Raw genomic sequence first — 12,837 nt, 5'->3', positions numbered from 1 at the left:
AAAATATGATTTATAGAGAAAAGTCATAATTTAGAAGGAAAAAATAGAGGACAAACACGTCAGTCACAAACTTTCCGGATGTGGATTAGAACTATAATATTCTAATCAGAAAGGATCTTCTCATGGGTCTGAAGAGATGGCACAGGGATTAAGGGTCTCCTTGGGGGACTGGAAAGATGGTTAAGAGCCCTGAGTGCTTTCCAGAGGACTCAGATTTGATTACCAACATCCACATGGGGTCTCACAATTCTCTGTAATCCCCATTTCCAGATGATCCAGTGTCCTCTCTGGCCTCTGTGTACACTAGGAGCACACTAGTTTACAGACGTATATTGAGGCAAAACACTAATACACATGGAATAAAGTAATTCAAAGGAAACGAGTATGATTTCCTCAGATTAAAAATTGCCTCCATAATTATTTTGAGGCATTGAAAATAAGCTTTGATGTTCATCCTGAGGAGTTTTTATTGATCTTAATCCTTAATAAAAATTTTGAATTTTAGGATAGGGTTTTAGAGATTCTTTTATCTCAGGGTGGCTGACTTTTTCCATCCTGCATTGTTTGTCGTAACTTAGTAGTTTCTGTTTGGGTGGGGCTGATTCTGATATGCTCTAAGAACACTTTTCCTGAACTTGTTGTATGTCATATTGTATATGTCATTGTCACAGTCCTAATGTATGCTTAATAAATGCTTTATTAGGGGGAATTAAACAGTTCCAATATGAAATGTCTTATTTGTATTGTAGGAAGACTAAGTTATTTTGAGAATGTAGTTAATATATTGTCTAGCTTGGAAACTATAAAAATTCTTTTAAAATCAATTGCCAAACCATTTGTCACTAGTATGATAATAGAATTCTTCACCCTGTGTAGGCTATTCACTCTGTGGCTTGGCATCATGAAGGAAAACAATTTATTTGCAGTCATTCTGATGGTACTTTGACCATATGGAATGTGAGGTCCCCTGCTAAACCTGTACAGACCATCACTCCTCATGGTAAGGATACCTCCATGTTAAAGACTACCCAAATTATGATAGACTGTTGTATGGTTTGGGGGGGTTGATTTTGTCTTAGTTTTAGTGGATGAAGAATGTTATGATCATTTCATGGAACTAATACTCTGATATCGCCTGAATATCATGTCTTCATCTGTCCAGAGGCAGATTATGTTGTTAATTGTAAGAGACTTAACTTTCGTCTTCTTAAAATTGCCACAAGCTGTTGATGTATATGTGACAGTGTCGTTGAAACATCAAGGCCTCAACTGCAGGTAATTTCATGCATTTGAGAATGGTGTGTGAGTGTTGAAGGCATCCAGAGTTTGCGGATCCCAGGGGACTCAGCGAGCACATAGCGCCTCCCTGCAGCGTTTGTTGCGTCAAGAGAGTGTAGTCAGGTCAGTTTCTACAGTGCTTAAGTCTCTCGGGAGAAAAGTCCCTACTGCACTTATTGTTGCACAGTAAGGCGAGGAACATTCGAGTTACAGTTTTTTTCAAAGTTAGAAGACAAACAACATAAATACAGTGCATTATTTTCTTGTGGTACATGTGAAGAAGTAGAATAGCTTTCCTAACACGGTGCAGTGGCTAAATGTAGAAGGCACTAGTTTTATTACATGTTTAATTTTATTTATGTAAAATATTTTATATATACCTAAATTAACAGAAAGCGAATGAGTTTTACTATGTCTTCCATGTGATCACTTGTTGTAATATGAGCGGCAGGCTACGTTCCTGGCACCCGGCCACCTGCACGGCTAGCTTTATACCCAAAATAATTACACGGAAACTGTATTCTTTTGAACACTGCCTGGCCCATTCATTCCAGCCTCTTATTGGCTAGCTCTTACATGTTGATCTAACCCATTTCTAATATTCTGTGTAGCACCATGAGCTGGCTTACCAGGAAAGATCTTAACCTGCGTCTGTCTGGAGTGGGAGAATCATGGCGACTCACTGATTCAGCTTCTTTCTCCCAGCATTCTGTTCTGTCTACTCCGCCTACCTAATTTTCTGTCCTATCAGGGCCAAGCAGTTTTCTTTATTAATTAACCAATGAAAGCAACAGATAAATACAAGACCCACCTCCATCATTTCCCCTTTTTCTGTTTAAACAAAAAAGAAAGGCTTTCACTTTAACATAGTAAGATTACATATAACAAAACAGTTATCAAGCAAGAATTACAGTTGCAATATTTATATCTACTTTATCTTTTATCATAATTAAGGAAAACTATAACTATCTATTTATTCTTCAACTCCATCAAAGACTCCAGAAGGATATAATATTACCTAAGTAAACAAGAAATAAGAAAACTCTAGAAATGACAGAGACATCTCGCTTCCTGGACAGTCACCCAAAGTTCCTCTGTACCGTTGGGGCATCCATCTTCAGCCTACAGGCCCATAGTTTCCAGCAGACATTTCCATGAAACAGGAAAATTCCAAAGACAGTTCAGTCACTTTCTGCTGTGTCCTGCAGAATGTCTCGTAGACTCTTTCATGAATCAGGAACCCCGAAAGACCATCTCACCTTTAGGCAAGTTCAGCAGTCCTCTCTCTGCGGGTTCTTTGTGTCCAGTTTATGCAATAGTCCAGGCAAGAGCAGTTTCTTGCCCAAATGGCTATCAAACTCCATAAGGTTCCTTCTTCGATGCCCATCTTCCTCTTGAAGTAGATTGGTGCTGCCAGGAGCAGACGTGTCTCATTGTCATGAAAAACCCTAAGTTATTAAAATATTTTAAATGCCATATTCTGCAGTCTTTGAAAGATATGAAGAAGGTCTATCTAACTGAAATATATCTCTCTATATATAGAAAATCTAACTAACATGACTACAAGCTTGACTATTACTGATGATTATCCATTAACAACCTATATACGTTACATTTTTAAATGAACTACACAATCAAAATACCTTAATTAATATCAGAAATACATATACATATAACAAAATTGACCTTATAATCCATACCAATGCAAATTATTCATATCTATATAAATCACTGCTTAGCTGGCCACTGGCAGTGGTAACCTCCCAACACTAAGTTTCTGTTACCAGCTGAATTCTATAGCAGACCCCAATTACAAGGCAAAAATATGTCTGTGTCCCAAACAAGATACCATTTATTCTCTATATAATATTTTCGTGGGACATAATTTTCAGAATATCAACCATTCATTCTGATATAATAAAATTTAATTTTCTTTACTCATAAAATAACTTCTTGCTTTTAATTTTTAACTTAATGATTGTTCAATTACTTTAAACATATTTTAGAGTTTTGTGCATTGTTAGTTTTAATCTGATTTTAATAGTTTTGGTGGTGGGACCACCTGCACAATATAAATAGTGCATTAGCATGGTGGTTAGTGCTACCATGTCTCATTTTAAAGGAGACATTAATGTATTCTGTTTTGGTCTAGTGCTGTTGTAGATTGAACCCAGGTCATTGTGCACGGTACACAACCATTCTATCAACTGAGCTGTATTTCCAGCCCCAAAGTTAATACATTCTTTAAAGATGTATTCAGAATACCTAATAAGACATTAGCCTAATGTGGGATTTCAAAGCAGAAATTCTGTGGCCTTTGGGAAGCCAGTTAGCATTTCTGAATCTCCTTATTGTCTGTAACTAGAAATGATAATGAAACTTAATCCAGTTTCCTCATGCTGTTCTGAGAATTAAATTTATTTATTCAACAAATATTTATTGACTCTACTATATGATCATAGGCTATATAACGGAGAGTACCTAGACATTATGATATGCTGTGTGCATATGTGATTTTACTGGATAGAGATTTTGGAATTGTGTTTACTGAGTGAGATATATTAATGTTCCCACAAAATACATTTCCTTTTCCTACACACATCTGTTTGTTTGTTGTAGGTGATGACATTTTTGATACAGGAAGTATAACATAGTTAAAGAAGTTTTGGAATTACTGAATTAAAGTTGAAATTTTTCTTTATGCTATTAAATATCAGATGATTTTTGATTGTCTAAATAAGCTAAAATAGTATTTTTATTGTAGTTCTTATGAATATGAAAAACCATCTCCCTAGCAATCGGACAACCTTGAGTCTTTTTCTAACTTTGATATACATGAGAGACTTAGTAAAGGGGCTGGAGAGGTGGTTTAGTAGATAAAGCATTTATGTGAGGACCAAAGTTCAGATCTCTAAAACTGATATAAAAGGTCAAATTCATGACAGCCACCTATAAATGCAGCATTCCCAAGGCAGAGGCAGGGAGTTCCTGGACCTATGTGGCTAGCAGGAATCACCAAGCTTTGAGTTTAATGTGAGACCCTGTGGAATTAAAATTTAAAAAGTGGAGAGTCATTGGGGAAGATATATGACATCAGCTTCAAGGTTCCATGTATATGTATACATATATGAACACATGTTCCTATGCATATGTGTACATGAATACATACATACACACATGCATGTATACAATGTATATACACACCTTGTGAAGATAATTTCTATCCTCTATCCTCTGGGACTTAGGTTTATTAATTATAAAATGGCAGAAATGAAAGATAAATTATCAAGTGTTTATCTATATGTGGAAATTGAGCAGAATTTTATTTCACAAATTTAATTTTAATAGAAAATGTAAAGTCATTTATCTGCAGATAGTGCTTCATGTGGTAAACTGGGCTAAGCTCTGCTGTTCCTTTTTGGTTAGCTTTTCTGCTGTGACAGGAAAGCTTTTATTTAGAAGAGAGTGTTTGATAGTCCTGCCATGGCTGTTCTTATCCTGAAACTATCAACCTGCTTAAGTGATTTTTCTGGGTCAGGGTCCCCACATAGGTCTGCACTGTAGTCCTGGGCTGGGGTGAGGAACCATTAGATGAGAATGTTGGTAATTGTCAGCTTCACTAGAGTAGTTGACTCCCTAAGGAAATGGAGATGCTAGATATTCACAATCAATAGATGTCCTCAATAGGAAATAATAGTTTCATTTTCTAGTTTTAAGTTTCTAGAACATAGTCATCAATTCAATCAACAGTTTTATCTATAGTACATGAAGGGGAAATTTTATTCTATTCAAGGGCCACTTAATTAAAATTACATTGAAGTTCACATCTCTGAAAGTTAGTATTATATGTTAAGAATGAAAGATACAAAGAATTTTATTTATCTACATTTAATTCACCATAAGCCTAAAAGTAAAACTATACCTGTTATAAAAACTTTCCTCTAGTGTTGTCAGGGTTTTCTGTCCTGCCTAGTCCTTGTCCTGCCCAGTTCCTGCAGTCTTAACGTTAAGTCCCAAAGAAATCACAAAGAGGTTTACATAACTATAAACTGATTGTCCCATTAGCTCAGGCTTCTTATTAACTCTTATGACTTACATTAGCCCATTATTCTTATCTGTGTTAGCCACATGGCTCAGTCCCTTTTTCAGTGGTGTAGTCACATCTTGCTTCTTCTGTGTCTGGACAGGACTGCAGAGGGAGCTTCCCTCTTCCCAGAATTCTCCTGTTCTCATCGACCTGCCTCTACTTCCTGACTGGTGTCCTGCCTCTACTTCTTGCCTGGCTACTGGCCAATCAGCATTTATTTAAAACATAATTGAGAGAATATAGAGAGTTGTCCTGTACCACCTCCCCCTCTTTTTTTTTTTTTTTTTACAAGAACATCCATAGTCCATTTTTTGGGAATGTGGGCACAGTTTTCAAGGCTACTTCCTGCTGGTTGGGGGCACTGATAATCTTATGGGAACCTAAAGAAAACTTAGAATTATGATCAGGTCCTGACTGGAGTATCCTATGAGTCTTGATCATCTCAGGCAGCAGTTTTGAAACTGTTCTGGATATAGAACTCAGACATCTAAGCTATCTGTTTCTACCAGAGATTTCTCAGGTGATCTTCCTTGATCAAACCTGATTTTTCTTCACTCAAAATGAAGGCACAGCCTCTCATTTCCTGTGGAAACAAAAGCAAAACCTCTTCTCCAAAGTAACATGTCTTTTGAAGTCAAGGTATTTTCAAAATACCTATCTTGGATTAATTCAGCAGCATTTATAAGCAAATATGTTTTAGCAGCTGTTGCTCCTTCCTCAGCATTCAAACAGTTCAAAAAAAAGCATAATAACATACAGTATCCAGACTCTGTGTATTTTTTCATTGTTATGTGGCTTTTTTTAACCTCTATTTCTTTTATTTTTAATTTTTGGCTTTTTGAGACAGGGTTTCTGTGTATCTATGTCCTGGAACTCACTCTGTAGACCAGGCTGTCCTTGAACTCAGAGATCTGCCTGTCTCTGCCTCCCAAATGTGTGTGCTACCACACCTTGAATTCACAGAGGTCTGTCTGCCTCTGCCTCCCAAGCATTGGGATTAAAGGTGTTTACCACCACACCCACTCTAGCTTTTATCTTTCAAAGAACTTTGCAGACCCCTTTCTTTTTTTAAATTAGATTTACAAAAAATACCAATCCAAATTCCCACTCCCTCCCCTCCTCCCATTCCCTCCAGACATATTCCCACCCCGTCCCCTCCAATCCTAAGAGAGGATAAGGCACATTGCTTTTTGGAAGGTCCAAGGCCCTCCCTACTACATCTAAGCTGAGCAAGGCATACATCCAAAAGGAATAGGATCCCAAAAGCTAGTACATGCAGTAGAGACAAATCCCAGTGCCACTGTCAGTGGCCCCTCAGTCTGCCCCAGCCATACAACTGTCAACCACATTCAGAGTGACTAGTTTGGTCCTATGCATGTTCTGTCCCAGTCCAGCTGGAGTTGGTGAGCTCCCATTAGTTCAGGTAAACTGGTTCAGTGAATGAACCCTTCATGGTCTTGACCTCTTTGCTCATATTCTCATTCCTTCTACTCTTCAGCTGGATCTTGGGAGCTCAGTCCAGTGCTCTGATGTGGGTCTCTGTCTCTGTTTCCTTCTGTTTTTGGGCAAAGGTTCTATGGTAATATGTACGATAATCTGACTACAGGGCAAGTACTCACTAGTAAGTGGATACTAGCTATAAACAAAGGACATTGAGCCTATAGTTCATGATCCTAGAGAAGCTAAGTAATAAGGTGAACCCAAAGAAAAACATATATAGACCCACCTGGAAATTGAAAACAGACAAGATCATCTGACAAAATTGGGAGCATGGGGGCGGGGTGTAGAAGGAAAGGGGGAAGGGGAAGAAGAAGGGGTAAGGAGAGGGTTGAGGCGAACTTGAGGGAATGGAAGGAGAGCAATGAAAGAGATATCTTGGTTGAGGGAGCCATTATGGGGTTAGCAAGAAACCTGGCTCTAGGAAAATTCCCAGGAATCCACAAGGATAATCCCAGCTAAGACCCTAAGCAATAGAGGAGAGGGTGCCCGAACTGTCCATGCTTGCTCTGTAGTCAGACTGATGATTATCTTAAATAAGACTGTTTCTTAAATTCAAAGAATCAAAAAGGCAGAAGAATGGATACGTGGAGAACTTTTGAAGCTTTCTATATTTCAGCTCTCCATGGCAGGATTGTGCTAAGTTTCTGGCTGTAGCAATAACATCTGGCTCCTGGAGCTCAAAGAGAAACTCTTAGGGATTCTTTTGGAGTGGGCAGGACGAGTATCTTTCAGTGCTTGGGGCGTACCCAGGAGAATATGAACTTTCAACAATGCATCATAAATCATAATCTTCTTGTCTTATGGAGCCCAGATTCCACCTCATCCCTAGCCTTTAATGCTTGAAATGAGCTTCAGTTCCACACTAAATAAGCATGGTAAAGTCTCCCAGCCTATTATTTCGAAATAATGTTATTAGTATTGGCAATGTGTTTTTCCAGTTGGCCAACTAATTTTTTAGAAAGTCATATCCTAATTGGAATATAATTTGAGCCACTTAGGTAACTTAAAAGTTAACTAACAGTAGTGTTAAATTCAGTAAAATAAATCAGACAAAACTAATTCAATACTATATTTTATCTAACTCTAAATTATGAAAATGATATTTCATTATGTGACTAAATATACAAATTAAGATATTTCTCATTCTTTTCAGTATGCAAAAAATATTTTGTTAAGTAACCAAACATACAGGATTGGGATAGTTCAGAGTTTTGAAATCTAGTATTTTACATCCACAGCCCATCTTAACTTGGACTGACCACACACATATTAGGTACCCAGTAGTCGCATGCAATCTGTGGCAGTCACACTGGACATTGCTCTAGAAGGAGGATGTATGTGTGGTATAACTGTTTGAGTTCAATTTACTTAGACTAATTTTTGTCAGATTTTTAAAAAATGAACCTTACTCAGCAGATATTTATTGAAGACCTCCAGTTTCTTGTGGATCAGTTACTAGAATGTTATCAGCCTTGATAAACTCACAGTCAAGTAGTTAAAGTGATTTATAAACTGATAACTGCAAACATTTTAACAGCTGTTGATAAAAGCATATGTAATACTACATGGCTAGCTCTGTTTTTGGACTGAGGATAAATAGGAATATTCCACAAATTCAGGATATTTAAGCTGGACCTTGAAGAAGAGGGCTATTATGAAGTAGAAAAGAGGACCATAAGATTATTTTAGTGAGAATGTATAAAGGAACAAAAGCATAAAAAGAAGAGCGTTATTGCAAATCAATACTAGTCTATGTTGACAAGTGGAGGAATTTAGATAAGAATGGGTAGAGTTTTGACAAGTATCAGGAATGAAAACAGAGCCATGTGTGATGAATTTATATCAGAGTATAATAAAAAGTTTGAAGCCTCATGCCCAAGATGTAGTAAATGACTTTCCAATAGTACACATAAGATTGACACCTTGAACATGACTTTAATGGTAATACATCAGGACAACCTGACTTGGCTGCTAGTTAGTGATCAGTTGTATTCAGAGTAAATAAGGATAGTTTCAGTATTGGCAGGGGAAAATGAATTTGCATGATGAAATTCTGGAATAAAATATCAGTATGTCTTAGACCAACTCATGGTAACTAGATGACCAAAGAAGTTAAAGAAATATAATAATTATCTTTCTGATAAGAAGGAAAGAAGATGTGGAATTGGGTTATTGTGATTTATGAAGGTGTATTTTGTAATCAATCAGATATTTTCAGTATTTTGACAAGGCAAACTCAGTTTACAGAGTTCAAAGAACTGGCCTGTGCTTTTACTTAAGTAAACTTACAAATGAATAATAATAAAAGACTGGATGCTAAAATACAATATTAGCAATTTCAAAAGACAGTTGAGCAAGAAAAGGAGATAAAACATTCTTGTTTTAGTTTTTATAGAAGATATACAAACTTAGTCTCAGAAAACCTCAGTCAGTGCACTAGTGTCCTCTAAATACTGACAGTGTTTGGGGCTGGAGAGTCCACTTAGTGAGCACCACTCGTGTCAGGCAGCTCACAATAACTGTGGCTCCAGTTCCAGGGGATCCGACATCCATAGACACCTGCCATGATGCTGTATTTCTGTCCTTGTACACATACCCTCTTAACCTTTGTGTCTTCCCAATAAATGCTTAGAAATGCAGTCTCAATACCTAAAAACTAAACAGTTTTACTTCTGCTTCTCTTTTATTATTATTATTTTTATTGAGCTCTACATTTTTCTCTACTACCCTCCCTACCTCTCCCCTCTGCTTCAACTCTCTCCGAAGGTCCCCACGCTCCCAATTTACTCAGGAGATCTTGTCTTTTTCTACTTCCCATGTAGATTAGATCTATGTAAGTCTCTCTTAGGGTCCTCATTGTTGTCTAGGTTCTCTGGGATTGTGATTTGTGGGCTGGTTTTCTTTGCTTTATGTTTAAAAACCACCTATGAGTGAGTACTTGTGATAATTGTCTTTCTGTATCTGGGTTACCTCACTCAAAACAATGTTTTCTCACTCCACCCATTTTCCTGCAAAATTCAAGATGTTGTTATGTTTTTCTGCTGTGTAGTACTCCATTCTGTAAATGTACCACATTTTCCTTATCCATTCTTTAGTCGAAGGGCATTTAGGTTGCTTCCAGTTTCTGGCTATGACACACAATGCGCTGTGAACATAGTTGAGCACATATCTTTGTGGCACGATTGAGCATCCTTTAGATATATACCCAAAATGGTATTACTGGGTCTTGAGGAAGGTTGTTTCCTAATTTTCTGAGAAATCGCCACACTGACATCCAAAGGGGTTGCATCAGCTTGCATTCCCACCAGCAGTGCAGGAGTGTTCCCTTTACCCCACAACCTTTCCAGCATAAGTTGTCATCAGTGTTTTTGATCTTGGCCATTCTTACAGGTGTAAGATGGAATCTCAGAGTTGTTTTGATTTGCATTTCTCTGATGATTAAGGATGTTGAGCATTTACTTAAGTGTCTTTCAACCATTTTAGATTCCTCTGTTGAGAGTTCTTTGTTTAGGTCTGTACTTCATTTTTTTTTATTGGATTATTTGTTCTTTTTATGACCAGTTTCTTGAGTTCTTTGTATATTTTGGAGATCAGAGCTCTGTCTGATGTGGGGTTAGTGAAGATCTTTTCCCATTCTGTAGGCTGTTGTTTTGTCTTGTTGACTTTTTCCTTTGCTTTATAGAAGCTTTTCAGTTTCAGGAGGTCCCACTTATTAATTGTTTATCTCAGTGTCAGTGCTCCTGGCTTTATATTTAGGAAGTGGTCTCCTGTGTCAATGTGTTCAAGTATTTCCCACTTTCTCTTCTGTGAGGTGTTGATAGATATGGATATATTTTCATTCTTCTACATGTTGATATCCAGTTATGCCAGCACTGTTTGTTAAATATGCTTTCTTTTTTCCATTTTATATTTATTGCTTCTTTTAAAAAAAAAAAACAGAAGACATCTCTCTCTCTCTTCCCCTCTCTCTCTCTTTCTCTCTTACGCTCCCCTCCCCCTCTTTTATCTCTTTCTCTCATGCTGAACAATGGCAAAGGAAGGAGCACACAGGAAGTACAGAATGTGGTAGGGACTAGGGCACAAAGCTCAAGTTGTAAGAGGACCTAGGGTGTGCTGGGATGGGAGTTTCTAAGGGTCCTCAAGACTGTCCCCAATTTCTTTTTCTTTTTTTTCATGAATTGTCAGGAGAAATGTAATGTCACGGAGAGTACTAATCTTTCTCTTTTAAAAAAGGGAGGGTAGATGTTTTTTGTGTTTCTGCCATGAACCTCTAAATTTAAATAATGAATAGCAATATTTTTAAATGAAAAATATATATTGCAATAGGTTGGTTTATAATCATTTTTCTTTAGAAGAAATGTTAATGAATGTATTAACAATTTAATTTTGCAGGCCATGGTGCTTGGGTGAAAATGTGATAGACATTTATTATTTTTCAAATTGTGCTATTTTAAAATGTTTATTCACTAGGTGAGTTGAAACTCTACATTACTTATCTAGTAGCCACAGTTAACCTCTGGGAAGACTACCATGTTCTCTTGCTAGGATTTAATCACATAAACATTAGGTTATTCAATTTCTTTGCCTTTTTGACAGTATTTCACATAATTTCAAGTAATTTGATTTCATGATTATAAAATGTCTTATTTCATTCTAAATATTTCTTTCAAAATTATTTTAAACCATTTATTGATGGGTTTCATTATATTTCATTTTTATCTTATCAGCTATTCATATATGAAGTTAGCAGTAATTTTGTCTGAAAGAGTATTTTAATATATTTGTTTTCCCTTTGTAAATTATCAGTGTAAGAATGTAGAGTAATGTAGAATGTAATGCAGGACAATATATTTTAGGAAAACAGCTAAAGGATGGGAAGAAACCAGAGCCATGCAAGCCGATCCTCAAGGTGGAGTTCAAAACGACTAGATCTGGGTAAGCGTCCTGTGCCGCGTTCACTGTTGCAGATGATGCAGATAGCCCTGGGAGCTGCAGAGTGAATGTTGAAGCCTGACTTTAGACGAGACCACCCTGTCTTAATTTCTATGCTTTCATAATTTAATAAAACACATAATTAGGAAAATTACCTGAGGCTCTTCTGGTTTTGATTTCTACCTCTTGTAAAGTAAATTATTTCATACCAGACATAATTAATCTATTTTGCTGGTACTTGGAAACAGTGATGTTTATTTGCTAGTGTGAACAGTATTGAAAAGGTGATGAAAGGAACTAATTATGATATAATCTACCCTACATGTGTTAACTAAAAGTCATATATTCAGAAATCAAATTTCATAATATTTGAATTACAGAAATGAATGCAATTTATACTTTAAAAAGATTATTAATTGTATTACAATGCTGATGCTCATATGAAATATTTATACAAATTAGACAGTTTGCACAATCTAAATGTCTTACTTTTATGTATCAAAAGCTCTACTAAATGTGTACACCTAATATACATAAAAAATTCCTTAAAGTGTTTCTATGAAAATTCTGTATCTCTTTAATTTCCAAAGGAATTGGGTTTCTTTGATTACAATTTTGATTCATTGTCTTTAATAAAGAGTGGGAATCTATATAGTATAGTACAGGGTTCTTAAATTGAATCAGAAAACTGTGCATTGAGGTCCAGAGTCAGTTTTGATTCAATTTGCAGGAAATTCTGATGCTGCTGGCCCATTTGCATATTCCAGGTTATCAACAAGGTGTGAGAACTGTCCTCTGTCCCTTTCAACCTGGCTTCCTGACTCAGCTTTGCTCTGTCTTCCTGGGAGAAAAAGCTCTGATTTTTTTTTTTTGGAAAAGAAGAAAAGATTGTTCTTATTTATTTTTTCATCATTCCTACCTTCCTGTGAGATCTAGTAGGAGTTCATTGCTAGAATTGATGCAGAAACAGATAATAAGTTGAATGAATTCCAAGAGGCAGAACATTGTTTATTTGACCTTGGTCCTCACTGTATAATCTT

The 12,837-nt window shown here is 36.6% G+C and overlaps 1 protein-coding gene across 5 annotated transcripts in view; it reads left to right on the top strand.

Annotated features, from left to right (window-relative positions):
- Stxbp5 (syntaxin binding protein 5) overlaps positions 1–12,837 on the top strand; it is a 151,477-nt gene that overhangs the window by 58,998 nt on the left and 79,642 nt on the right. For all 5 annotated transcript variants that reach the window (XM_057763270.1, XM_057763275.1, XM_057763272.1 and 2 more), the window contains exons 8-9: positions 877–1,000; positions 11,722–11,800. In XM_057763270.1, the coding sequence (XP_057619253.1) occupies positions 877–1,000; positions 11,722–11,800 (203 nt within the window). The remainder of the gene's footprint in view (positions 1–876; positions 1,001–11,721; positions 11,801–12,837) is intronic.

The sequence above is a fragment of the Chionomys nivalis genome, chromosome 2, assembly GCF_950005125.1.
Source record: "Chionomys nivalis chromosome 2, mChiNiv1.1, whole genome shotgun sequence".
Classification (NCBI taxonomy): domain Eukaryota; kingdom Metazoa; phylum Chordata; class Mammalia; order Rodentia; family Cricetidae; genus Chionomys; species Chionomys nivalis.
The sequence above is the reverse complement of the archived record's forward strand: the minus strand, read 5'-3'. Positions and strand labels throughout refer to the sequence as shown.